The 27955-nt window shown below is 34.6% G+C and overlaps 2 protein-coding genes across 10 annotated transcripts in view; one reads left to right on the top strand and one right to left on the bottom strand.

The window, feature by feature from the left end:
* Nucleotides 1-2118: 2118 nt before the first annotated feature.
* LOC108757076 (odorant receptor 49b-like) lies at nt 2119-4850 on the bottom strand. Its single transcript, XM_018501397.1, has 5 exons — nt 4033-4850; nt 3779-3878; nt 3412-3507; nt 2801-2956; nt 2119-2169 (listed from the first exon to the last, which is right to left on the bottom strand). Exons 1-5 carry the CDS (start codon nt 4848-4850, stop codon nt 2119-2121), a joined length of 1221 nt encoding a protein of 406 aa, XP_018356899.1.
* A 3056-nt stretch (nt 4851-7906) lies between these two features.
* LOC108757132 (alpha-1,6-mannosyl-glycoprotein 2-beta-N-acetylglucosaminyltransferase) overlaps nt 7907-27955 on the top strand; it is a 22660-nt gene continuing 2611 nt past the window's right edge. Inside the window, exons 1-8 of one of the 9 annotated variants that reach the window (XM_018501525.1) lie at nt 7907-8217; nt 18803-18851; nt 22711-22740; nt 24751-24831; nt 25368-25548; nt 25932-26354; nt 26442-26751; nt 27290-27610. In XM_018501525.1, coding sequence (XP_018357027.1) covers nt 22734-22740; nt 24751-24831; nt 25368-25548; nt 25932-26354; nt 26442-26751; nt 27290-27610 — 1323 coding nt within the window. In that variant the 5' untranslated portion in view covers nt 7907-8217; nt 18803-18851; nt 22711-22733. Of the gene's footprint in view, nt 8218-16370; nt 16900-18789; nt 18852-22710; nt 22741-24750; nt 24832-25367; nt 25549-25931; nt 26355-26441; nt 26752-27289; nt 27611-27955 lie in introns of those variants that run through there. The other 8 variants (XM_018501528.1, XM_018501529.1, XM_018501524.1 and 5 more) reach the window with 8 other exon arrangements.

Genomic DNA, 27955 nt, shown 5'->3' with positions numbered 1-27955 from the left:
ACTGAAGAGAATAAGATTTTTAAATATTTTTCTTCTTTCGAAATCTTGTTCTCAAACAAGATCTGTGATTTAGGCGATTTTAAACGAATGTTGCTAGTATATGTGAGACTCTACGAGATCGACATGCTATACTTTGTACTCTCTGCTGTATGTCGGGTAAGAATTAAAAAACCATCCGGTTTTTAGAGTTCGGTTGGTTACACTTATGCCTCCGTGTTTTTTATCTTTATTTATAATTCGCGTTCGGGCAGCGTACTTTACGAAAAAGAATTGGATGAAATCCGGAATTGACCATCGGTCTTGGAAACACTCTTGCCGTCCTCATGAAAGGCAATAAGCTCACACGATATCCTACGGCGAATCTACGAGCTTGTCGTTTATCTACCGCATCATTTCCCATCGTTTCTCTTTTTCCCCCCGTTTCTTCGTTTCCTTAAATTCAATCCATGCGCTGTCCACAGTGTCCACTTCCTCGAAAGCTCTTATCCCATCTTTTCCATCTCAAATTTTCATAAATTCCGTAAACGATCACTTTGACAAATCCATATTTTCAATAATAAACGACCGTAATGCTTAATTATTTTTATATTAATATTATATATAACGCATTTCCGATTTTACAATACCGCAATACAATCTTACAGTATCGCGATAGAATAATATGTAAAATAGAAACGTAAAAATTCAATGAAATCTGAACATCAATGTAAACACGAAGAAAATTAAATTAAAATTTTTTTGTCTGGATCTTTCTTTCTTATGCAAATATATATATATATATATATATATATATATATATGTATATATATGTTCCATTCTCTCGTGATTCGTTGAACCTTATTCTTATTGCGTAAATATGGTTTCTCTTGCGAAAGACGCAAGTCTCGTCCCGCGGCAAAGCGGCGTTTATTAGCCGAAAAGTAAAGAAGCCACGTTTCTGCGAGAAGTTGCTAGGCTTGCTCGTTAGTACAGTAATACTGAAGAAATTCTATTGCCCTCGCTATCGACTATCACGTCCAACTCTTCTTCCCAGTCCGCAAACTTCATCGCTGAGGATATCTTTTTACTGTCGCATTTAATCACGCTCAATACATACATACATATTCAAACGTAGAGCAACGTAAAAGCAGATTTCATTGATTTTTTGGCTTAACGTCTTTAGCGATTTGCCTTTCTGATTTTTTTTCACGTTCACATCGTCTATCCTCGATACATCTGCGTAAATGAATGCAGTATAATTTGTTCGCTTATCCTTATTTTTCGCAGACGTAGAGCTTCACCGTTTCTTTACCTTCTCTTTCATTATTTTGAGACTTCTTTTAGAAGCCTCGAAAGAAATTGTTTTCCATCGTCTACGGACTTGATTTTGTAATTCACGCATATCTCACACGGACCCTTTCTTCGATTTTTTTCACGGGAGATGGACAGCACTCTGTTAACCGTATTTCTCGTGATGCGGCACGGTAACTCTCGACACGTGCGAACTGAGGGTGCAGTTCTCCGCAACGGAAAAAGAAAATGATCGATGCTTAGCTTAAGCCAAGAGTTACATCGAAAGCCTTTCTCTCTCCGACATTTTCCTCGGATTAGTTCTGCGGAGGTTAACGCCTGCCTCGTTACTTTAAGCAATCGCAGCAGAGCTGTGGAGTGTCTCCGCAGCTAAATCTTCCGAAGTTGTCAACGTTGTGGATAGAACAGACCGTATAGAGTTCAAAGCTAATCTGCGAAAAAGCCCGTCGTGTCTAACGAGTCCTCCATCTGCTTTCACCGTGTCTTATTTTCCTCTAATTGCGGCATACTTAAATATAGGAATTAGTAAATGCTAATGTGTGTGTGTGTGTGTGAAGAAAAGTGTATCAATAGTAATCAGATCTTAATGTATTCATTTCCGTCTTACTTGGTCCACAAACAATCACTGTCACAAACACTACGAAGGGAGACTTGCGATAAAAATGAAATATTAAGATTTATTAACAGATACATTATGTACATAACAGATACATTAACTTTTTTATACTCGATCCACATATTAACGTTAACGTTGTAATAATCGTAAACATTAACAATTGCACAAGTTCTGTTTAATACATATTTAATTGTCTTCTATTGATAAAGTTGTCAATTCATACTGCGAATCATGGTGAAAAAGGACGCCGCAGATGATACCATCTAAAACATAACGTCTTGTCGTTTGCGAAATAATTGACTTGACCCTGCTATAAATTTATTCCAATTTATTATACGATCATATTGTTTAGATAAATACGACTAAAAAGCTGTAAAAAATACAAGATAACAAATTTATAGGAAAAAGATCTTACATTCCAAAAAGTGATCTTGCAGTTATAGCGAAAATTATCCAAGTATGAAAAATAAATAATATTAAAATAGATAAATTTCCAGCAAGTACTGCAATATTGGATATTGCATCTAATCGTATAGATGACAAAGATAGAATTCCGATTTCTGCTATAAACTGTGTATGATACATAACTTTCTATCAGATACAAATTACTACTAGCTACAATTCTAGCTGAAACAGCAAAATATTTTATTGCGTATACATTAACAGACAAAGTTATCGAATGCTGCACTGAAAGAAAAGATTGGCCGCTGCAGCCATTTAAAAATGTTATGCCATATTTTACCATCTAATTTGCTGCAGTCAATCTTTTCTTTCAGTGTAGAAAAAAGTTTTTAAATAAAATATTAATATGAAAAAATTATATGTTGAATCAAATAAACCTAAGACAGTGTCAAATAAGGCATGTTATTCTTTGCATGTAACAAAAATACATACGGATGCGAATGTTTGCAAGGATAACGATATGATGTGGCCGGCTGTTAATTGCGCTGGTTTCTGAGATCTCATTATAATAATATTTACAGATCTTTTTAATTGATACGGGAAACGATACCATGGCGTCAAGTACATCGCTCTCGCTATATCTTGGCTCTGAAACAATCCAATAACGCTATTGTAAGATAAATACAAGTAAGAAACTAATAAAATGTAAAAAGATGTTACGCATTGCAAGAGCATTGAGAGAATTAGATGTATGCTTTAAGCACCTTTTCTATATCCGTGAAAAGATATGAAAATGCACATTCTCAAGTTTTGACACATGTTTGTATTATGTATCCTTTATATTTCTTATACTTGTTTCTAATGAAAAATGACATAGCAAAGATAGATTTTATTATAAATCTTAAATTTTTTTTCAAGTTCCTTAAAAATACTTTACAATTTTATTTTTGAGAATGAAGATCGAAATATTCCTTATTCTAGAAACTATTCTGTAAGATCAATTATTTCATTCATTTATATCATATTTCCTTTTTGTTTTTATCGAATCTTCTTCTATATATTTTAAAGTTATTGAAAGCTAATTAGTATATTTAATTATATACCTCGATGACGAGAACGTTCGCCGCCCAGTTACTTAAAAACAATTGAATCACTGCAATAAACAGTTGTGTTGCATATTTAAATTTATCAGGATCATCCTGTAATATTGACACATAACTGGTAATAGTTAAAATGTTTATATATTATAGAATGGCAAACCAATTCATTTACCATATATTTAAATTGTTTTATACAATTAAAATCTTATCATTTCAGATTCTGAAAAGCTGAAAATTATTGTTATTTTTTTAGACAAAATGAAAAAAAGATTGATAAAAACTTGAGTTTGTCTTGGATAAATGATGACTCAAAATTGCAAGATAAATTAATAATATTATACATAAATAAAAAGATAACTTAAAGTCTTACCCCCGCTAATTTAAATCCCACGAGAGAAACATTGTACGTACTGCCGAGCAGTTGCGTCAAAAAGATGCCGGTGGTCAGGTTCTCGACTTCTTTGCAAAGTCTATTTAAATAACGTCGATAAATATTTGTCGATTAATTGAATCACTTTAGCAAGCAAGAAATCTTTTGTTAATCGTTGTTAAAAGACTCGAAAAATTCAATAAGTCAATCGCTATTAATTTTTTTAAACAAGAAACATCTTTATCGTTACTTACTCAAACATCGTTTGATGATAGTATACGCAGGCTTCAAGATTAGATTTCACGTGATTTTTCGTGTCGTTTTTTTCACGCATTATTTCAAGCGATTCCATGGAAGTTGAACATGATCCTTTTGAAACTCGTACTCGGTTAGGATCGTTTAGATGCAAAATTCGCGTATTAAGGACTTTGAAGTGACCGCAAATGGTCAGGACAAGCACCGGTCCAACCGTATCCGTACCGGCGCAAGTGAGACCGACGTGTATCATGCTGCATAATTGCGCGATATACATTATTTCGTAATAGGGTGACCGATGAACTTCCACCGGACAGATATACGGCAGGGTCCTTATCGTCGCGTTTAACGCGTCATCGTACTGTCCCATGAAAAGATTCGCCAAGGCGTAGAAGAAGATCGTGAAAGCGCAACTAAATAGATAGTAGTAAGTCAGATGTCTCGTCGTTTTCACGTAATCGCGGACGTGCTTTTTCTCAGTCGCGTTCAACGTCGTCCAGAGTTCCTCGCAGATTGCCAATAATCGCTGAAACCTACTTCGAAATAAGAGGAGAATCGTAAACCGCGCTTGTCCACCCACGAGGGAGAGTATCATCGCGAATGACTCCATCCAGGTGTCGAGGTAGACTGTATGCAACAAGAATTCGTACGTGTACAGACCCGCGTATACGAACAGACAACCGTACGCGATAGCTCTAAGGATGTTTTGCGAGCTCGATTGATGGATACTCCCGTTTTCGTAGGACACCACTCCGGAGAGTCTCAGCAGCGCGATGTTCACGCGGATGACACTCGCGAACGAATTGTCCGATACCATTCTTAACCGGAAGTAACTGAATGATGGACTGACGAATAGAATAGACACAAGGTCTCAGCAGTGTCAACTCAATCGAATCGCGATGAGATCGCGTCCGTCTTTTGCTTGGAAATCGCAAGTCGGAACCCCGCGAGCATCGGTAGATCGTCTATAGAATTCGTGAGAGACTATAGAATTTGCACCTGCGCAAGTCTCGAGCGTGGACACGAAGTAGCGTGTCTGTGCTCTGTGATTATTTGTGAAATAATTAATTATTCCCGCTGCGAAAAGCGTCCTCCACAAATTTGCTGGCGAACTTTAGCCAGCTGAAATATCGGCGAGCGAGCGCAACGAATGAATAATTGATATTTATCTTGAAGCTGAGATTGAAGTTACGATGGCGTGACGATGCAGCGTGCAATTCTGCTCGAACAGACGGGTTTAAAAAGTTCCGCTAAACATAGATTTTTTTGTATTCATTCTTTCTTTGCGTGGAATTAGAAAAGACTTGCGGTGCTTGAACCGAGAGGGTTTCGTGCACGTAATTTTATTCTCTAGGGATATTATTTTTATTTGTCTATTATTTTCCCTTTTTATATTCTAATATTTACGACACATTTGAGTTACGGGAATATCTGAGTACTAATTATTAATTTTTTTTCTTAAGCGGAAATGAGAAAAGCGAAATTTTTGTTATAAAAGAACAAATATTTTTCACTTTTCCATCTTAAGGAAAAAGTTATATGATCGCTATCCTATTAGATAATAAGTATTGTGGCGAAGAAATCTCGATATTAATTACTCAATCGTTTTCATTAGTCAATGATCAATGTCAATGCAATTTTTATATTTACAACAGCGTCTTTTGGAGCTTGGTATTTCCTTTTTGTTTTTGAAAATTTTTAAAACTCAATTTCTGTGCGCTCGACGAATATTTCCGTTAATCCTAGATATTGCGACAACAAAAATGAAGGATACAAATTAAGGCCGGTTGTCACAATTTTTAATTAATGATTTTTAGAAAAAAGTGGATGCATGATTTTACATCCTTTAGATATTAAAAAAAATATTACTCTTGAATTCATCATTGTATGAATAAGTTATTTAATTTTAAAGCTGCAAAAATGTGACAATTATCCCATGTTTTGGATTGATTGTCATACGTTCTAGGATTGGCAATTTGTGAATAACACATATAAAAAATACAATTTTTATTTTAATTTCTATTCACAGTCTCAAGTATAGTCTTAAGATGTCATGAATTGTGATATCAATTAAAGAGCTGTATTAACATCTTAAAAGATATATTACTTACAAGGCGGTTTAAAATAAGAATCGATTATGAATACCGACCTAAATCTATTTATTATATTTGATTTGTGTTTAGGAACTGTAGATGGATAAAGACTAAGCATCTAATGCAATTTGCTCAGCAAGTAACAGTTCGACGTGAACGAGTCTTCTATGATAAATTACTAACTGAGTCAAAGAGATCTCAAATGTTTATTCTTCGTTGGTAGTGCAGCCTAAATCAATAATTGAAAATGTACCACGCTAGCATACAATCTATTTTAATATTTTATCATTTGTGTTGAAAATATTATTACATATTTATACATTAAAGCAGCTATTAACAATTAAATTTCAATAATTATAAAAAATAAGGTGCTTTGCAATATTAGAAGTTAAAATTTCTTAGTCACGTTTCTTAAAATTTTGATTTCGTTGAATTTAAGAATTAACTAAACTTAGTAAACATTTAAACATTTATTTAATCTGATGGCGGTAAAATATTGATTTTATTTTACGATGCAGTATAGACTTCCTAGATGGCAGCATGTCGATCTAATAGTGTTATCATAAAATGTTCTATGTCACAAGATGACTAGAGCTCGTTTTTTTAATAAAAGAAAATATTACAGTTTGACTTGGACTTAATGAGTCTCCAAGTTTAAACAAGTCTCCAAGCTCAATACATTTGCACTGTGAATACTTACGTACATTTATACGTATTATATTTATTTATATCATACATTTTTGTTACAAACGTTTGAGAAAAAGTTAAAATTATTCAACTTAAGACGATTAGGAACAATAAAATAATACAGCATGACACTCATACACATATTTGACAATGAGATATAAATGGAGCAAAATAGAAAGAGTTAATTATCTTTATCTACGTTTGTGTGTTTAAGAAAATTATTAATTTTTTTAATAAATAAAGATTATAATATTTAATAACAGAATAATAAAAAATATAAAGTGTATAGAACGCAAAAAAATTTCACAGTAGTAACTGTGTAACGAATAATAACGTTTATTATTCATAAAAGTCACCATTAATGAAAATAGGGAGGAAACATAAGAAAAGTAAAATTTGTGATTGGAAGGCACTTTTATTTTTAAGTTACTTAACTTGTAATTACTTTTATAATAACAAATTAGCAAAGCGAGTTACGTTATGCACAGATACAACACAGATATCTGCTAATATTAATATTATTACGCGGCGACAAAAAAGTACATTAGAGCGATGACATAGAAGAGCTTACACTTCCAACATCATTAATCTCGCTCAAAGCTCAATCTCCGTTACTTGATTGTTATTCAAGAAAAATCCACATTGTTTTTTTCTCCTTTATGCAAAACATCTGTTTTTCCTTGCCCTCGAATATACCCGATGCTAATCTATTAGCGATAAACAAGAAACCCCCCTAATACATTAAGAGGCATCGTATACCGTAATCAGCACTGCTGATTAGTTAGTGTCATTAGCACCCTCAAGAGTGCTGATATCTTCCCCACTTGACTCGGTATAGCTACAACCAGTACAACCCCCTAAACCACCTAAACTCTCAAGATAGGCGACTCTCGTGTGTAACGTTTACGGAGCGCTGGCGTCTCGTTGGGACACGTTGCCCGGCTATTTTCACCAAGTGCGACGCTCGGTCGACGGGGAGGAATGCACGCCACGGGAGCGTCGCTTCCCCACCTTGCGCGCGCGCGCAACGACCGGAGGGAGAGCCGTCAGCAGTCGTCCGAGGGTGGGTTCGCGTTTTGCGGGCGCGCTTCGAGGGATTCGCACGCGCGCGGTTGTGGCTCGCTCGCCGCGTGACACGAGTGACGGGCTGAGCGGAACGCGCGAATACGCGCGCGGACTCCTTTACCTTCGCATCGAGTCAGCAGCATTCAGTCAGTCGCTCCGCGAGTGCGTGCGCGGTGCGTGCATGTGGCCGAAACGACGACGACGACGACGACGTCCTTTGTCATCGGCACCTGTCGCCGCCGCCGCCGCCACCGCCACCGCCACCGCCACCGATCCGCCACCGAAACCTGCGGAGTCTCCCCGGAAACTGCGCCCGGAGTGGCTCTCATCATACGACATGTGAGTACACAATTGGGATCCCTCCGGATCCTTCCTAATGTTGGCCGTGTCCTACCGATCGATTCGCCGACGTACACATTGCTCCTCGAGGAACACGTCAAGTCAAGGGAAAGTCAAAACGATGATTTTTGATTACAAAATTTGACTCTTTATTAACGTTAAGAATGAAAATAAAGTCATTGTTCTTTTTTACTTTTATGTATTTCTTGGGTTTTCGCCTTCTTCCCATTCTGCTTCCGTCCGGGTATTCTTGTCGCGACGTGTTGTCCCGGTTCGCGATGGTTTTCCTCGATCCCCATGGACGATCACTGAAGTATTGAAGTACTTTTTGTAGTATTCGTATTCTGAATATACCTCGACCACCTTTCAAAAGTGTAATTGTTGTTGCATCTCGTAGCATTTAAATTTAAAAGACTTTAAAGGGAAGAAAAAAAGGGAGTAGATTGATTTATTACAGAAAATTATAATCAGAGTGCGTTTCGGATATCAGAATCAAATGTATTGGAATATAAATTTAAGGCTGGAAGTAGGGCAAATATGGATTTCTAAACGCGGCCGGTACGAGCGTCGACCGATAGCGGTAACGCGTTTAATTTTTATGCGTTGCGTGCTGCAAACAAATCTCAGAATCTGAGAAATTGCGCTTAACGCTAAATGCGAACACGTGGACGTTGGCAATCTTCATTATTATATATGCGATTTTTATGTTACGTGCAGCAAATAAGTTTCAGAGGAACGAATTACACAATCGCTAAAGTCTTTAAACGTCATCGTGCCGTGCGAGTCATTCGACCGATGATCACGTTGAATAGAACAGTTGTGTTACGTGTGCTGTTGCAAAAATAAATCTCAGTGTTCAACAACTTAATTGTATTTAACACTAAATGCGGGATTTAATTACGGGATTCTAAACACAGTTTATGCGATCCTCAGCTAACGATGACACCGAATGCGATTGTATTAGGGCGCAAAAGCGTGTCGGACAATTATACTGTGCGATTTATTCGACAAACGTGAGTTACAGGCAAATATGGTCTTTAATTATGACTCTCAGCTGATAGCAGGACCGAGATTATCACGTTTATGCATTACGAGTGAACCAAAGGAGAATGAGAAAATCAAAATAATGTTATATCGAATCGCGACAAAAGATGACATAAATCGCTCAATAATTGCTTAATATGACATCAAATTGACATTACTTTGACTTCTTAAGGAATACACCGAGTCAAGAAAAATGAAAATGATAATTTTCTTATTACAAAATTTAACTGTTATTTATTGACTTTAAGCTTCAAAATAAAGTCATTTTGATTTTTTCTTGATTTTTGTTGATTTTCCTTGGATTTTTTCTCAAGAAATATACAAAAGTCAATAAAAAATTACAATGATTTTATTTTAATTTTTAACTGTCAATAAACAGTAAAATTTTCCAACCAAACCGTCATTATTTTGACTTTCATAACATTAAAATAAAATCATTTTGACTTTCTCTTGACTTGGTGTGTTTCTTGGACTGGAAAGAGAATCACGCGCGATTACACTGCGTTCTTAGCTGGATGCGGGGTCATAATATCGGCCGATGACGGCACACCGAATGCGACAAGAGGTTCGCTCTTTGTGGCTAAACTTGCTATACACTCGCTCCAAAATAAAACCGATAATACATTTGATATTCGGCGGAGACAAGAAAGAAAATTTAGTGCAGCCGAAAGAACAGGCTTGATCGCATAGCGTATGTCACGCCCGAATCTCGAGAGACAAAAGTCAAACTATTTGCTAAACGGAGAGTAGCTAAAGGCGAACTTTTGAACGCGTTCGTGTGACTCTCGTTCGATGGTGGCATTGAACGCGATTGTCACGTCACGTGTCGCGCGAACGGAACCGCGTATCGTTATACCGTTTAGCGTTAATTGCGATCCACACATGACATATCTCGGCTTGTCGCGCCGTATACGACTGGTATCGACGAGATGGTCGACATGCGCCGACTGCAGTTTTGACAAGCGATATGTCGGCTTGTTCGATCGACCTGCCGTGTAGGTCAATCGTAGAAGGCGGAAGAGTCGATCTTTTCCGCACGCGTGAGCGGAAGTATACCTGCCGTGTCGAGGCGCATCTTGTCGCGTGTGATGCACGCACGAGGAGACCGCGCGAGCGGATATCGCGGGACGTCCGCGCTGCATTGTGTGCAGCGTCGCGGGTGTTACGCTCCGGTACGGCGCGGACGATCGATATTGCTCTAACGCTGATAAGGTGGGTTCGTAACACACACACACACACATACGAGGGAGGAGGAGAAGAAGGGAAGAGATTGAAACCGCGGTATAGTTTCGTCGAGCTCAGATTTCAGTGGCACAGACACGCGAGGAACTACACTACGTGAAAGTCGAGACGTGACAGTCGACGTGTGATCGTCTCTCGTGTATCTGTTGCTCTCTCGAAAAAATGAACTTACTGAAATTCTACCGTCTTCCTTTTTATTCCCAATGGGAGGATCGCGTTCTCATGCGAGATTATTTTCGATCATTTGATTCGCAAACCGACGAATATCGATTTGGAATCAATTTCATTGGCATCGTCTAACTTTATCTCTGATCTTTTGTATCTCTTTTGGGGCTTAATTGAGAAAAGATATGCAGAAAGTTTGAAATTTACCAAAAGTAAACTAAATAATTCAACAGAAAAATATTTGTTAATTTCTTAATACATGTACATGTATAAAATGTTTCAATTCGCATAATTTATTCACTTCGACTAAGTAAACATTACTTGTCGGTTTTTCGATATTAAACTTTAAAAGAATATATAAATAATAAAATATTTATATTAGGTATATAAACTTATTTAATTTTAAAAGAAATTTTTGTCTGTTGGTACATATTTATTTACATAGACACAGTCAAATAATTTTATTTATAACCTAGAACAATCTGGTTCAAGACAAAATCTATCTTGACTTACACAAATTGAATTTGCTTGAAAGTAACCTTTGCCCTAAACCCTTTCACTCTAAAAAAGGTTAAGAAGAGCAGAAAGAGTGCTCAAGGTTTTGAAAGATAGTCATGCTTTAGTCTCTACCTGAATGTAGAAAGCAAGTTATCATTAGAAAATCGATTTATCGAATATGAATTTTTAAACTTAATTTTTTAGATTCACCGTTAAAATATCTTGGGGAGAAAATAGAAAAGAATTTTTTTTTTACAAATGTATGTAATATTGATACATTCTCAAAGCTAGAAGAAAATTAGTTTTTAATACAAATAATTATTAACTATAGGAACGATTTGCGGTTTTTGGAATTTTATCATCAATCGATGCTAAAATTAAACGAAGCAATTCTAAATCGGTCAAAGACTCCCAAATGAATAGTCAGGAAAGATTCAGGACAAATTAATAAACAATGATCCTGAAAAATAGTATAAAAATATTTTTTAGACTATTTCTTTTTACCGTTACAGATAGTCTATATATATATTGTATATATTACGGTAAACACGGTTGAAAGAAATTCCTATTTGACGAAACAAGATTGAAGTTTTCGTCAACAAATAGAAACTTGCGTTCAACGAGATTCGAGCGGAGTGCGCGGCTGTTAATATTTTTAGATTTATATTTGATGGCAAATAGGTGAAGAAACGGAGTAGCGACGAGACTAAAATTTATTGCGCAATTCTTCGCACGCGATCGATCAACCGTTTTATTATCGTTGCGAAATCGAATCGCGGAAGATCATCACTATACTAGCAGACAAATAAATATTAACGTTTAAACGATTATGTATTATTTATCTTGTTGAATATGTAGAATGATAGGGTCGTGCACGTACACTTTGCACGTTTCTTACATTATTTTGACGCTTAAGAACTTTATCTAGAGAATAAAATAAAACCGTTAATGAACAGCATGTGAACGAGAATTGAATTGTTAACATTCATTAACACTTCACGATAGCCGCCTTCATTAACGCTTCTTCTAACACTGAATTTAAATTAGGAACTCCTTACAGTACACGAATATAAGTAGTATTTATGTGGGATATACGATAATAAGCTTGCTAATAATTCTTGTGGAAATTAAGATACTTTTTTTCCATAAAAACAAAAAATTATCGAGTTAAAAGCGATTAATAAAATGGAACTTTGAGAGATTAAGTATTAGAAAAAACAGTGAAGAAATAAAATCAAGAATAAATATATTTCAGTTTATTCTTTATTAAAATCTATTGAAATACAGAGAATAAAGTGTGTAATTAAAAGCATAGCTGTAAAAATATTCACTGTTGGAAATTTAAAAACTGTGAGAAATAAGATATTCAGTGAAATTTCGATAAAATATTATTTCAGTTCCCATAAGGAAGGTCTACGCTGTTCGTAGAATGTGCCTGCTGGCAAATGCTTTATACGTAGCTCCGCATTGTGTCGCATCGTTATCCAACATCCTGATTCTACACCGCAATGAGTAAACCGCTTCTCTTATTAATAGATTCTAAAAATTACTCTACGCTATTATTTCGTCGCGCGATGCTATTTTAATATCGGAAAAATGTCATAATTGCAACGTCTCATACAAGTAAAAAATTATTTAATGTATCTCTAAAATTACTCCATAAATATCTATATTATTTTTATTATTTAATATTACATATTTTAATTATATCTAATATTATAACAGATCTTTTATTTTCATTGTCTTATTTATCCGTCTTATTATTTTCCTCCGCAAGGAAATGGAACGTCTCCACATTCCAAGAGCATGTATAATCAGTTGGGCAATTATTTCTTTCATTGTACATAACGATACGCAATAGAAATCGATGCTACAAGTCACGATACTTCGGTTACATCACCGTACATAATTACGGCGCATTGCGCGCTCTAGAACAGGTCTCATTCGTCATGGGCTGTTTTATTTTTCTGTTGCCAGTGCCGGTTTTTCACGGCCGGGATATATCCGGCCTTGTGCTTTTCGATTTGCGTACATTCTCGTCGGCAGTGCGCGGCCTTTTTCCAGAATCGTAAAATATGAGAAAAGCTGGGAAGTATGGACATACAATAAGAATGAAACGAGCGGATGGATATTTTGTTCTCTTTTCGGTGTGTCGATTCGTTTTCTCGCCCGGTATCGCTAATACCGCAATCTCGTCCTGCCGTTAACCAAATCGTACGCAGTTTCCGGTCTCATGCGACGACGAACCTGAGAAACTAATTATTTGTATCGACCTAGGCGCTGGTCATGAAAAAAAAAACACGATACGAGTTTTGTAACAAGCCGTCGGCTTGTCACAACCGGTCAGTTGTTTCTAACGAGATTTCTGTGTCAAATAACTGCATAATTGCTCCAGTACTTTGAAAAAAAAACATAGTGGTAGAAACTTTAGACGATAATTATATAAATTGTATATATATAATATATGTGTGTGTGTGTGTGTGTGTGTGTGTGTGTGTGTGTGTGTGTAGAATAAACTACTTTATAAGTTATTGAAATTATAACAATTTTTTCATCTCTATGTGCAGTAATTTTACACAATATTAAGTTTGTAACAGTCACCCATATAGTTGTTACCATTAAGTTTTTCTCTACTCAATACTTTGTAACTGCGATCATTTCGATTTACTTCACTTAAGTACGATTACAGTCGATTAACTTCGACTACTTGTTTGAGAGAATTACTTAATACTCCTTTGGAATGTTTTATGAAATTCTGACTTAACTTTCCAGATATCTTTTACATTCTTCTTTTTGAGCAACTAATTATAATTGATATTGATCAGAATTGATTTATCTTGTTATTTAACTTAGGAACACTTTATTGTTAACAATGATTGTTTCTAATAAAAAAAAGAATATGTCCTGAAGATATTTAACTTCAATCTTTGAGTGCTGTATAATTTTCAAGATCACTACGTAAACTAAATATTTTCAGCAAAATTATTCAGAAATGTGTAGCACCAATAAAACATTGTGACTTTATAAATAATTATATATATAAATAACTGTTGTAATGTCATGTATGATGAGAAAATTAAATTTTGATTGTTATCCGACAATCCCATGTGAATCACGATAAACGAGCTGTGTCCCGAGGAAACAAATGTCAAGAATGCTATTAAGCCCAGACTTTTGGTTAGCGTGACGGGTGGGCGGTAGCGTGTGATAATGATTTTTATATACAGGTATATTTGCCCTCCTCCTAGGCAGGGATAAATAATCCGCGAGAGAAAAGAGCGATGATCGTCGGGTGAGATATCGCTCGGCTCAACTCTGCAATTCTTTCGTTTCGGAGAGGTGAGGAAAATCTCAAGGTGTAATCCGCAGTTGAGAAATGCATTAGATAGAACATAGTGTCTTCGTTGAAAGCAGATATTATGTATTTTCGACGTGAATCTCGTGAGAGTGCAATTCCGTTTACCCGGTGTACCTACATATGCGCGCGCATACGCAGCACGATACATCGGCAGCATCTTGTACCGAAACGTGTAACGATTTTTCACAATGGCACGTCTCCGATGCGGTAAACGACGGTAAAACGCACGACGACGAGTCTAATGCACGTATTACAAGTGTCAGCGTCGTTGGACACGTGTATCCTTGTCCGCATTTTTTTAAGGATGCGAATGGTTTCTTTAGACATCGGGAGAAGAAAAGAGATAATTTATGATAATTCCGCCGTGTGAATAATTTCGTCATCTGTGAGGTAGAATTGATGCTATTGAGATGTCGGTGCTCCAGCTGTTTAAATAAAAAAATTTTTTTAATAATTACACTGAGAGAAAATGTATTATATTTTAATAACTTATTGTTTGAATAGTGCTCATGAATATAAAAAAATATATAATGTTTATTACATTCATTATATATAAATGAATAAATGTTACAATATACGTATATATTTATTAATCAAAAATGAATATTTGCTAAGTAAAAATAATATAATTACATCAAATTAACGATTCTTGTACCATTATATTCTTGTTTTACTCGGCAATGTTTATCAATCTTTTTTTAGCACACAAAAAGTGGAGCAAGCTCTAATATATCTCGTTAAAATTTATTTTACTCTTATTGTAGCGATAATTTTGCTAAGTGTTACGGTAATTTTACTAAGTATATATAAACAACGTATCGTATATTTCTGATCATTGTCGAATGCGATAATGCGTTATCGCATTCGAGTTTGCCTAAAATATCTCGCGCAGATATGAAAATGTTTCAGTAACGTGGATGTACAGATCCCGGTAGCACTGCGTTTGAGTGACTCGAGTGAATCACTCACTATATAAACATCTATATAAACGTTGGCTAAATCTGATACATGATATTACATAAGTTCTCTTGGAGTTTCATGATTGCGAGTGGGATTAGCGAAAAGTGAGATTTTTTAATGGAAGTCACGAGAGGTGAAAGTTAAAAATTTTCGACGAACCGCAAGAATTATCTGAAAAACTTTCAGCATCTCCAAATCGTACACTGAAAAGATTGGCTGCCGCAGCAATTTAGATGGTAAAATGATAAAATATGGCATAGCGTTTTTATTAATTGGCTGCAGCAGCGAATTTTTGATTGCTATCCGCAATGTCAATATACCTATCCTACTATTTCGATATAGACTAACGCGACTGAGGCCAATTAAAAATGTCATTAAATTGCAGCAGCAACCAATCGTTTCTTCAGTGTAGAGCTATCAAGTTTTCAATGCGATTTAAAACGTGTAAAATCGAGCAAGAAAATAATTATGACAATTATGAGATGCGTGTTTGTGATTTTGCGAAACGATAAAGGAAATATAATCTTGTATATTCAACAACATTCAATTCAGTTCGGAATATTTTGCACAACTCATCTATTTACGCAGCCTAGTTTTTTCAATTCGTACACTAAAAAGAAAGTTGCTGATTTAAAAAACTATTAGTTGATTCAACTAAACACTGCGGTTACGGGCAAGCAAATATTTGTTAATTTAAACAAATAACATGTTTTAAATTACAAGATTTTGTTGATACGACTCACGTATATACATACTTATATATATGTTATATACATATATTTAACTTAAATATATAATTACTTGAACCAAGTAACCACGCAAGTTACTATGTGCACTTAAGTCAAGTTAATAACTTTTTTTTCTCAGTGTATAAATATTGCGTTTCAAAGAACACTTTTAACGAGTCGACTCGTGTTCGCTGATCATTATGCGTAATGTTCATCGAGGAAATGATTAAGGCGATTATAAGAATGCAGTTGGATTGTAAAAAAGAGACGGTGCATACATTTACTGATATGCCAGTGAATCGATATTCAGGGACACCGCGGTAATATTACCGCATGGAGTATAACACACACACACACACACACACACACACACACAACACACACGTACGCTTTGCGTAGAGGCACGTTATATCGAACATCTACCTATCGCTTCCTACCTTATATATACGGAGAGCACACATACCTCACCAATATATGCGTACACATGACGATCCGATGCATTATTCACCGGCGACCAACAGTACCAACGCCATGCGCGACGCGATAACAACTATAGCATCTTCTCCGAGAAACACAGAAATAGACGGTGCACCCGTTCGTCAAAAGCGTTCGAGCGAGGCACGCACCTACGAATGAAAGAACCCAAATTTCCGGTCGCCACGGCGCCGTCTCGATCAGCACGCAATGGTACGTTTATCGTCTCGTTACTATGTATATCGTGCGCTCGTAATTAAACCGGCGTTTAGCAGAAAGCGACGGAAAACGATCTGAGAGAGAATCGCTCTTTGCACTCCTTCCTTTGTATATTTATTTAGAACGTTCCCGTCTTCAATCTGTGGATCGTCCGCCAAATTTGGATGAATTTTTCTTTTAAGTGAAAATTTTATTATATTCTTTATACAATTTTTTTTGTTTTTCTCCTTGTTTTTCTATCTGGTGAATACGTTTGTATTTATGAATGTATTTATATTATTTATAGTAAGATAAGTATCTATTTTAGATATGGAAAAAAGCTATCCGAGTAAAGTCACGGTCTGGGTCAAGTTACTATAAGGAGATGCAAAACAAGGTTGAACCAATCTACTTTCCATTTCAATTGATTCGCGTTCAAGGTTTAGCAAACACAATTTTTTGCTTAGTATCGTAGTTCTATGATACACAGAATTTATTTTCATCTCACATTAGTTAATTATTTGGAAAGTTCATATATACGAGCATAAATACATATTAGAAGCTTAATATTTTTCTTATTTTTTACAAATATATTTGTAGAAATATTGCCTAGAAGAAAGTAAATAAGAGAGCGTTTCGGCATGATTACCTTGTACTAATTCATGATAAGATAAGTGGAAGATCAAAGATAAACATTATTTTTAAAAATGTTGTTTGGTGATTGTTTACAATAGAAGAATATTTTATAAATTTTTTTCTAGAAGAATATAAAAGAACGTTTTAAAATTACGTTATAACGTGTGAAAAAATATCTAAATATCTAATGGGAAGCGATTTTATTATATGTCTAAAAATAACAGACATTTAAAAGAGATTTCAGTTATGATTATAATACGCGTAATAAATTATAAGAGATGAAAGTATTTTTACAGAGAAAGAGAGAGAGAGAGAGAGAGAGAGAGAGAGAAAGAGAGAGATAATAAAACAAATGTTTCAGTAAAATATTTTATTTTGTTCAATGTGTCGAGAGATAAGCGAAAAGTAATTAATATAATTAATTATATCACTTAAAAAAATTGGAGCATGTATAATATATGCGATAAAACGATTTCGGAACCATTCGCGTATTTTTTCTTCTCTTTTCCATGATAATAATTAACTGAACAGTTGGCGAAATTAATACAAGATATTACGAGATAAAAATATTTTGAATACTTTTTTTCCGATGAGTTATTTTGAGGGTCGTGTGTACAGTATGACATAATCAGCTTCATTCATAAGCCGTACTAATGCGTATTACTGCACTGATACAGTCACGTTTATAAAGGTTGTTATCTAAAGGCTCATTTAAGCGGAACATTATATCGGATCGATATCATAAAACCAGCTCGTATACAGTTCATAACATAGTTTTAATTTCACATCCGTTTGTATCGTATTATATATACAACTCTACACATTTTCCATTTAAGTATAATGCATGACATTGATATATCTTTTTTTTTGAACGCTTCTATAAATACTATGCGATATTTCAATCGCCATAAGATCGATATAATTTAATTTTTTTATTAGCTTTTATTTTTGTATACTATTTTTAATGTTTATTTATTTTTTAGATAAATTGGTAATATGGATATAAATGCAATAAGAAGATGAGCAGTTCAATTCAATTCTTCTTTCTTATCTTTTTGTCTTATTTTGCTGAGATAAATGTATTTGTAATTCAATTCTAAATTAAGAGTGTTAATTAACAAATGAATATGTCAGAAATCTTTTTGTTTTTTTTTTATTTTACGAAATATATAATTCTTAAACACTTTGTTAGAAATAAATCCGATTATGTTATTTGTATCTTTGGTTTGAATACACGCATTGTATTTATCATGTGTTTGTATGTTCTAGCATTATGTTCCAGATTTCGTGAAAATGAAGGGCCGGATGATGTTTCATTCTTCTTCATCAAGGTAATAATAATTGATAATATTATTTACAAGACTGTCGAATAAAATAACTATGTGATTTTATTATCTTGATCTTTTAATAAAAAAAAATGTTATATGATAGTAGCAGAAACATATTGTAACATTAGACGATTCAATAAACGATTACGATATACGATAATTCTTGTTAGCTAATTTTTATTTTATTTTTCTTATTCAATACGAATCTTGTTGTCTTCTCTCGTCATTTAACTCTTTGTTGTACAAATTTGTCCATTGAACGTATTTTGTTGAATTTTATACGGAGGTTTTTGGGGAGTCGTGGATTACAAATCTTGAGTCAAAATTTAAGAAATTAAAATAACGGATTCAATATGGTAGTTAAATTTAAAAAATTAACTATTATTTACGTGTAAAATTTTATAGAATTTCATTAAAATTAATCTTAATTAAAAAATTAAGAATATTAAGAATACAAAAAATAAAAAATATTAAGAGAATTTATATTTCATTAATATCAGAATTTAACATACCTTAATTGTCATTTTAATCCATGCCATTTTGGATCTGTCATTTAAAATTTACCAATTATGAATGCAGATTTGATAAATCAGTTATTTCGAAAATATTAAAGGAATTTCGAAGATATGTTTATTATTATCCTAACATGAATTTTTTTTATTAAAAAAGTTCTAATTTTTACTGATCTTTTGTTTCTAATTTATATTTAATGCAAAATATATAATAATATATTTTTGTTTACAAATCTTAGGAACATAACGGTACCAAAAACATAAATCAATTATCAAATACGTAAAAGCATACAAAAATTATAAGAAAGATATGCCTTCTACATGCACATTATGCAACAAAAGGTTCAGATGAATGCTATATATTCGGAAAGGAAATAAATAAAAAATTTTTGAAAGAATCTGAAAAGTACGACTGGAAAAGTACAAGTTATAAATAAAATAATATATGACTTACGAAACGCTAATATTGCATAATATTTATTACCAGTGATTAACAACCTTTTAAATCTAGCAAAAATGACGCAAATAACGTGTGAATATGCTTTTGTAAAAAACATTTATTTTTCCAAAAACGATAATATATGACATTGGAATATCTCGTATGTTGCGTAAATTGATACAGTTCAATCGAAGTATATCGCAGTATATCGATTTCAGCAGAAATTTTGAAACTGGACTTTTCAAATCGCTTATCATTCGACTGAAATGTCAAACGATATCTAGTGGAATCGCGATGGACTGTTCAAGCAGAACGAGCAGGTCGCGAGATTTCGGCGTGCGTTGAACGAGTGCCAGAAAAACGAGGTGGATCGAAGATAACTATGAGCAGAATTCGACGACCGCACGTGCGAGCGACAGAAGCGATGTCTTGCACTTAGCCCACGAGTCTTTTTTATTGTCACCGCGATAAATATAACGACTAAATCAGAGAGAGAGAGAGAGAGAGAGAGAGAGAGAGAGAGAGAGATAGCATGGAATTTCACGCGAAAGCTGGAGGAAGTTATTCGTTCAGAGCGCTCCATATCGTGCCAGCTCTCTTCCCACGCGAGATTTCATATCTCTCTTTCTCTCGCTTCTTTTTTCTTTCTCACTTTTTATCGATCGCGTCGCTTGTCGAACGTTCATCTTCACATATGTATGTAAACGAATGCACCTTTAATTTTATCCGTGACGCGATATTTACAGCTGAAATTCACGGAATAAAAGATTCGCTCTTCAGATATTGAAAAGTGATTGAGAGGAGACGTGATTGCGAAGAAATAAATAGCGAATTATCAGATCCAATTAAATATAGAAGTGTTATTCGAGACGTTCTAATTTACAATAATCTCTTCAGTTTAATTCTTTTGCATTTTATCTTAAATCTTTATCTCTATTATTCAGTAAAAGAATGATATCATTACTGTCTTCATGATAAATTCATTAATCATAGAATTTAATTAATTAAGTTAGTCGTTCAATAAAAAAAAATGCATTAGTGTGTATTAATGCAACTATTATTTTTCTTTATTTTATGGAATTTATTTTGAAGCGCCCGGAAAATTTATGTCAATTTTTTGAAAAAAATGCAAGAGATACTTTTATGTAGATACGTTTTAATCCATACACAATTATACTTTTATTGAAAAATCTAAAGGAAGAAATTTCTCATATGATGCAAAATAATAAGTATGTATATAATAGTGAACGCAATCTTTCGTCATCTTTTACATAATTTGAGGACTCAATTTTCTCGGAACTTCTCAGATTTCTCAGGGATAAAGTTTTCGAGGTGTGACACGAATTTTCCACGGTCAGTCTAATATTATTATTTTACTTTCGATAAAAATCTGAAAAACGAAATTTTTAATACGAGAAATAAACAATATGGTGTATGCAAAATAAGATGGTGAAGCTATACGTATAGTGAAGCAAATTATATTGCAATAATAGAAAAAGATTGTATTGTCGCATTCCGCTATCACTTTAAAGGTGAATCGAACATTAATGCATTATCATAAGCATCTTTGCACACGGAAGTCACGCGTTTATCTTCAGTTTGCGATATTGCGGGTTATTCATTGCCTTATAAACTCTTTATACAAACGCACGCAATGCATGTCACACTTTGTGGCAGCTTGATTGAAAAAGATGTGCCTACTAACATGTCATACAGGCTTCTTATCTGCAGTAAGCATCTGCGCTGTTGTCGCATCGCTAGACAATAAACGATAGTATGTGATAATTTGGCGATATTCATGCACATACATCGATAGGCAGACAATTGTTTAAATTGTTATCTCAAATGATGCCAGTAATGTAGTGTTGGTTAGTAATAATTAAATCGTAATATTATGCAGTCGTACAGATTAAAATATAACTCTATATATATGTGTGTGTGCGCGCGCGCGCGTGTGTGTGTGTGTGTATTTTTTCAATTGAAACATATGCAGTTATATAAATACGCGGAAAAAGATGCTTTTCCATGCGTACTTGTCATATCTCAACATTTTTATTATGATAATGTATTTTTGAATTTGCCGAACAGTTTCGAAAAATTTCAATACATACACATGCTAAGTGAGTATATGTATTCTGGCAGAAGCTGACAGACAAATGTAGTTTACGGAAGATAAACGTTGATATTAGAAAGAATTTAATTGCGATTCAGTAAATAAAACGCTCCAACAATTTTTATTATCATGCAAGTCAATTATAAGAACTGTAGTTATATTTCTTTTAAAAAATTATATAACTAAGACATCAGATTCCTACGCAATTGCACATTTTCTTAGAAAGCAGTTTAGGAAATAAGATCAAAATAGAAATGTCTTATAATGCATATTTATTTGTGCATGTTTGTATATTTTGTATATATTTTTATATTTTATCTGCATAAAAAATCTGATATCTAGTTATACAATTTTTTTATGAAGCGGAATAATAATCACTTTGTTCTCTGAATCTTTTTTTTTTTGTTATCGATGCATTACATAAATGTTCAAAATATAGAGTTTTCGCTCGTATTTCAAACGTGTCTCAGTGGGATTTCTGACAGTATTATTGCACAATCCGTGGTATTCGCATGTTGCATTTGCACGAAATATTCTGCGGTTTAACGTACACTTATTTGAACTTCTCCCTCGTGCAGCGTTCATGCAGGAAACTATCGAATCGCGGTAAAAGTAATAAAGAATTATAATAAATGTATTTACAGTCTCATCTTAATTTTGCTCAAAAAGCAACTAGTATATTTTATTTTTGTAGACTGACTTTATTTTAATACGCTTGTGTTATTTATAAATTTATTTATGTTGTCCTATGTATTTTACGAGATGACTCACTAATATTTCACGTGAATTTTGTTTTAGGACGCTCTCCTAGGAATGACACTATGAAAGGTGAGTGACCAATAGCCTAAGGCCTGCTTCTTAGTCAAAATGATTTCTAAACGATATTACTACAAGATGATCCACTTAAAACGAAAATCATTTTTCCAGAAGCGATAAAACTCGTTTTATTGTAGGTACTAAATGTTTCTCGAAACCTTTTATGGAATAACTGAAATACCATTATTGAACTTTTCAGAAGGGCAAATACATTTGACATTTTCTTGGAAATTCTAGATAATACAATATTATAGATAGAACATCTCATAAAATATTTTCTCTCGTTCTCATTTTAATATTCTTGCATGTAAAATGGCAAGTTCATATACATAAAATATAGTTATGTAAAAAAAATGAATTCTACTTATCTCGGCGTTAAAAATATGTACGACTACTAAATACGACTACTAAAATGTATTTATTGATTACCTTTGCTAATCTAAGAGCTTAAGTCGTAATAAATTTTTAATATATTTTAAATTAAGTTTGATTTTTGAACATAAAAATTATACAAATATAATTATTTTAAGAGATTCTTTTAATTATAACGACACACACAATACAGTTCTAAAAATAACATTCTGTTTATATATAGTCCGTATTGTTGAATCTCGCTCAGTAACGGCGGGTTAAAATATTGAAATGTATTGTTCCTTGAATTCAATAGCGGTCGTTTGTTATATGTATATAAAAGATTTCGATTTTGTGGAGCACCAAGGAGGGTATTTTATTTCTAACATTCTCCTAGAAAATTTGCGATACCTTTATATCACTCTGTGTAAAGACGGCATGAAGAGATATGATCACTTGATGAGTGTTCATCAAACCTATATACACATCTCATCATGTAAAATGGGATGTTGTATACCGTGACAATGTTACGTATGATAATACAGTCGAGTTACATAAAATTCGTTATATAAACGCGACAATATTTGCGTTCGTCGAATATTTGAGAAATGGTAACACGATTTGTAATTCCGTACGCTTGGCGCGATTCATGTATATGTTACTCGTAATACTGTTTTGATTCTGTATAGTACATGTATCGTGAATATAAAACCGAACTCCAGGCGACGTAATCATTTGCCAGCCAAATATTCGATGAACACATAAATACAAGTTTTAGTTGCATACGTACTCGTATATATAGCATTGCATGTCGGCCTCATTGTCCCGATACTTCTCACAGCTTGAAATATTTATTAAATGGACACACCGTTTGCAACATCGATCGCGTTGACATCACTTTTATGTAATTATATATCATATTATGATTATATATTTAAAGCGCTATTTAATGTGAATTGTTTATCCTTTAAACTAGAGAATTATTAAAATGGCCAGCCATTTAATACGTTTCCTTTTATTAAAATTGATCCTTTAAATAGGGGGGGGACATAGATTGTTTTGGAAAATAGGTATTTATTGTAAAATTTAAATATTTGAAGTTTTAAAATTTTATATTTTTTTTTAAATCTCTAGTAAATTAATGCCATATTTAGGAAAGATATAGAAAAATAAAACTCCGAATATTATTTATATTCAATATAGAATAAAAAACAGTAAATACTTTCATAACTTATTTTCTCGAGAATTTTTTTGCTGTAATTTTGATTTGCGAATTTTTTGGACCACTCTTATAATACATATAATACTTGACATCGTGTGACACTTGATATTTCTATATCGATTCTTTAATTATCTTATGAATTAAAAATGCGGCAGTAAGTGTAGTGCGCGAGTGAGTGTAGTTTATATCATAAATATATTAGGTGATGTTTAAAGCATATCAAATATATTATTTATTAAAAAACTTAAAATAATACTCCGAAAATTTTATATTATTCTATGTAGTTTTAAATACGATAGCTTTTTACGTTTCGTTTTTTTTTTTTACAAATATCGCAATTTGAAGTGAAAAACAAAATGGAGCACTAGATAACTATGCGATAGAGGAAAATTAGTTCGCTATCGTTCTACGTTTGTTTAATATTATCGATAACTTATCTGTATGTGCAGGAAAAGCTCACGATTCGTCTATACAAGGTTTTGCGAAGCAGTACCCCGGCTGTACACTATATACCAGAAAAAAGTCGGGAGGTAGGTTTATAAAGATATGTCATCATACGTAAAGTATTAGATCCGAAGATATGGCATCTACACTTTACGTTTTTTCGTTATATAAAAGTAATAAATTTTTTATTTCAATCGGAATCGATAAAATTCAATTGATTTTATGCAGAAATCGTAATGAAAATTGTATCCAAATAAATATCGTGAAAAAATTTATTTGGATCTACTTATTTGTTAAAAAATTGTTATTTATAAAGTATAGTCAACAAAATATGGTCTTTACGCTACATAAGTCAAATTATTTGTTGTTTTATTTTTTGCAGTTAGTTTCAGGATGTATTTATGATTAAACTTTTTGATTTCTATCATGATGTAAGACAGGTGTAACGTCTTCTTACATCATGGCTGATATTGGTCTTTTTTTAATGACTTGTGTCATGTTATTGTGACATGTTATTTACTGATACTTGTTTAGCAATCTATGAAATTTTGATATTATACAGCCAACATCCTTAACGAAGACTATCTCTTAGAAGATATGAACAAATATTAAATGTTCGTAGGAACAGCGATCGCTGGAGGATCGCGATCGGCTCGCGGAATTTTGAGGACCCTCGTGTTCATCGTTTTGGCTACATTTCTCTGGCTTCAGCTTCACGTGGTCAGTTTGACTGGTCGAGATGATTCCGGGCAATCGTCATCGAATGAGACGCTTTTCTCTCTCGTGCCTCAAGAGTTGCACAGGTAATCGCAAGTTTCGCAAAATTATTTTTAATGTTGCTATAATGTCGTTATTATATTTATTAATATTGTTATTAACATGTCTTGGATGCATGCGTGAGTTTAATTGAAAACAAATTGGATGTGAAGTATGAGATATATGGTATAATTTTTTATCTTTTAATTTTATAAAGATTTAATATATATCACCTCCTTTAAGAATTAAATGAAGTAAATCTGTTTTCCTCGAGATATTTTTCATAAACCCTTTAGAGAGGAAAGTTTTTAATTATCAAGAATAAATAAACAAACTTTTAGGGGAAAGTTTTGTCGATAAAATAGCGTTAATAAAATTACCTCGATAATTACCTCATCTTCCGTCAACGTTTCGCCTTCTATATTTTCAGATTTTTAAAAGAGGGACGTAACTCGTCCACAAATTTGGTGAATTCTAGCTCGGGAGCGCTCACGGAACTGGAGATCGCGGAAATCCGTCATAAAATCGAGCGGGCGAATGCGGAGCAAAGAGTGTACAACGAGGAGGCGTTTGGACCGTTAGCCAGCGACGCTCCAATTATAGTCATCCAAGTGCATACGCGGCTCACTTATCTACGACACCTTATCGTCTCACTGGCGCAAGCTAAGGACATCGAGCAGGCTCTTCTCGTATTTAGTCACGACGTTTGGCATCCAGATATCAACTATCTCGTGCAAAGCGTCGACTTTTGCAGGGTTATGCAGATCTTCTATCCGCACAGCATCCAGACTCATCCCCATACGTTTCCCGGTGAAGGACCCAACGACTGTCCACGAAACATTCGCAAAGAACAGTAAATTGTCTTCGCCGTTTGTAAATCTATCGAACGATCTTTCCCGAATTTGTCAAATTCAATCGAACTTTGTTTTCTCTTTTGCAGGGCCTTAAATTTAAAATGCACCAACGCCAAACACCCGGACTTGTACGGTCACTACAGGGAGGCGAAGTTTACACAGACCAAGCATCACTGGTGGTGGAAAGCGAACAGGGTATTCGATCAATTGTCAGTGACAAGAAATCACACCGGGATGGTCCTCTTTCTCGAGGAGGACCATTACGTCGCCGAAGATTTCTTACACGTGCTTAGACTCATGGAGCGCACTTGTAAGCTCAGTTGCGAGAGGTGCAACGTTCTATCGTTGGGTACATATTTAAAGACGTACAACTATTTTACGGATTTTAGTCGTAAGGTGAGAACTTGTCCGTACTTTTGGGATATTCGTTACATTTGTAATTTTTGCTTTGCGCGATGTTTTATGCACAGAATAAGGACGTACGAATATATCGGGCGGGTGTACGTTAATGAGAGGCACCATTTACAGGCGATCGACAATGCGTAGACAATCTACAATAACATTTCTTTAGCGGCTCACACGTATTCATTTATCTCATTCATAATTAGGCATATGCAACAACGGCGATTTTCTCACTGGCGCACGAAGTACATCGTTGCTGGCGCTTGTAGCGTGACAGTATCTGGCAAAATTAGCGCGAGCGTTATTATATCCCAATGAAACGCGATCCCTCGCTTACAAACAAGATATTTTTATTTCTCTCACACAGCGTATTTTTCATTCTCTCTGATTCGACACGCAGAAATTCTCGAAGGCGGAAATATCGTGTCATTGCGCATCGTTGCACGTTTACGACGTTAAGCGTATCCGACGTTATCATATGTTCACCATTAGTATGTCTGTGTCGATGTTTCACGCACGCCCGATCCGTTAGTTCCTCGGCGTCGATAGCGCTCTACAGAAGGAGTTGCTGCGTGGATTAAAGCGGCAAGAAGCGGCGATGGCGCAGAGGCAGCAAGTCGGCAACGGGTTCGGCGGCATCGTCACCGTCACCGGCGGTGGTGGCGACGGCGTTAATAACGCCGGTGGTAATGCCGCCGTCATCGGTAACGGGAGTACCGGTGGTGGTGGCGGCGTCAGAGGCATCAGCATCGGCGGTGTGTCATCCACCTACTATCAGAACGCGAACACGATGCAAGCGGCGCCCGGATGGGCCTTCCAACTCCTGCCCAGCCTCTACAACCACTATCAGAAGGTTCTCCGAATCCACCGAATCCTGTCCGAATAGCAAAAAGACCGTCTATCGTCATACTTTTGATTCTTTCTATTCGCCTGACCTCGCACCATCTCTTCCTTTTCTTTCTTTTGCTTCGCCTTCCGCCGTATTAGGAAAATGCTGCAAGTAGTTCTCCATCCTCCTCGGTAAACTTTGCCAAACTTTGCACGACTCGCTTCCACCGGCTCGCATCGATCCAGCCAACAAAGGACGCATTGCATGGCAATCGATTGGTGGCTCCTCCGGCTGCTTGACGTTGAATTAGAGAGCCGAGAAAACGTGCTTTTTATTCTGTAAAAAAAGAAAATATAGTGAATTTTATAC

The sequence above is a fragment of the Trachymyrmex septentrionalis genome, unplaced genomic scaffold (genome assembly GCF_001594115.1).
Source record: "Trachymyrmex septentrionalis isolate Tsep2-gDNA-1 unplaced genomic scaffold, Tsep1.0 scaffold132, whole genome shotgun sequence".
In the NCBI taxonomy this organism is placed as follows: domain Eukaryota; kingdom Metazoa; phylum Arthropoda; class Insecta; order Hymenoptera; family Formicidae; genus Trachymyrmex; species Trachymyrmex septentrionalis.
The sequence above is the reverse complement of the archived record's forward strand: the minus strand, read 5'-3'. Positions and strand labels throughout refer to the sequence as shown.

Bases quoted from the DNA above. Each gene is read 5' to 3' on its own strand.
- LOC108757076 (XM_018501397.1), bottom strand. From the start codon at position 4,850: ATGGTATCGGACAATTCGTTCGCGAGTGTCATCCGCGTGAACATCGCG. The intron at 3,508-3,778 runs GTAAGACTTTAA...TCAATATTACAG, and splicing joins TGGGATTTAAATTAGCGGGG to GATGATCCTGATAAATTTAA. The intron at 2,957-3,411 runs GTATATAATTAA...GGATTGTTTCAG, and splicing joins CGAACGTTCTCGTCATCGAG to AGCCAAGATATAGCGAGAGC.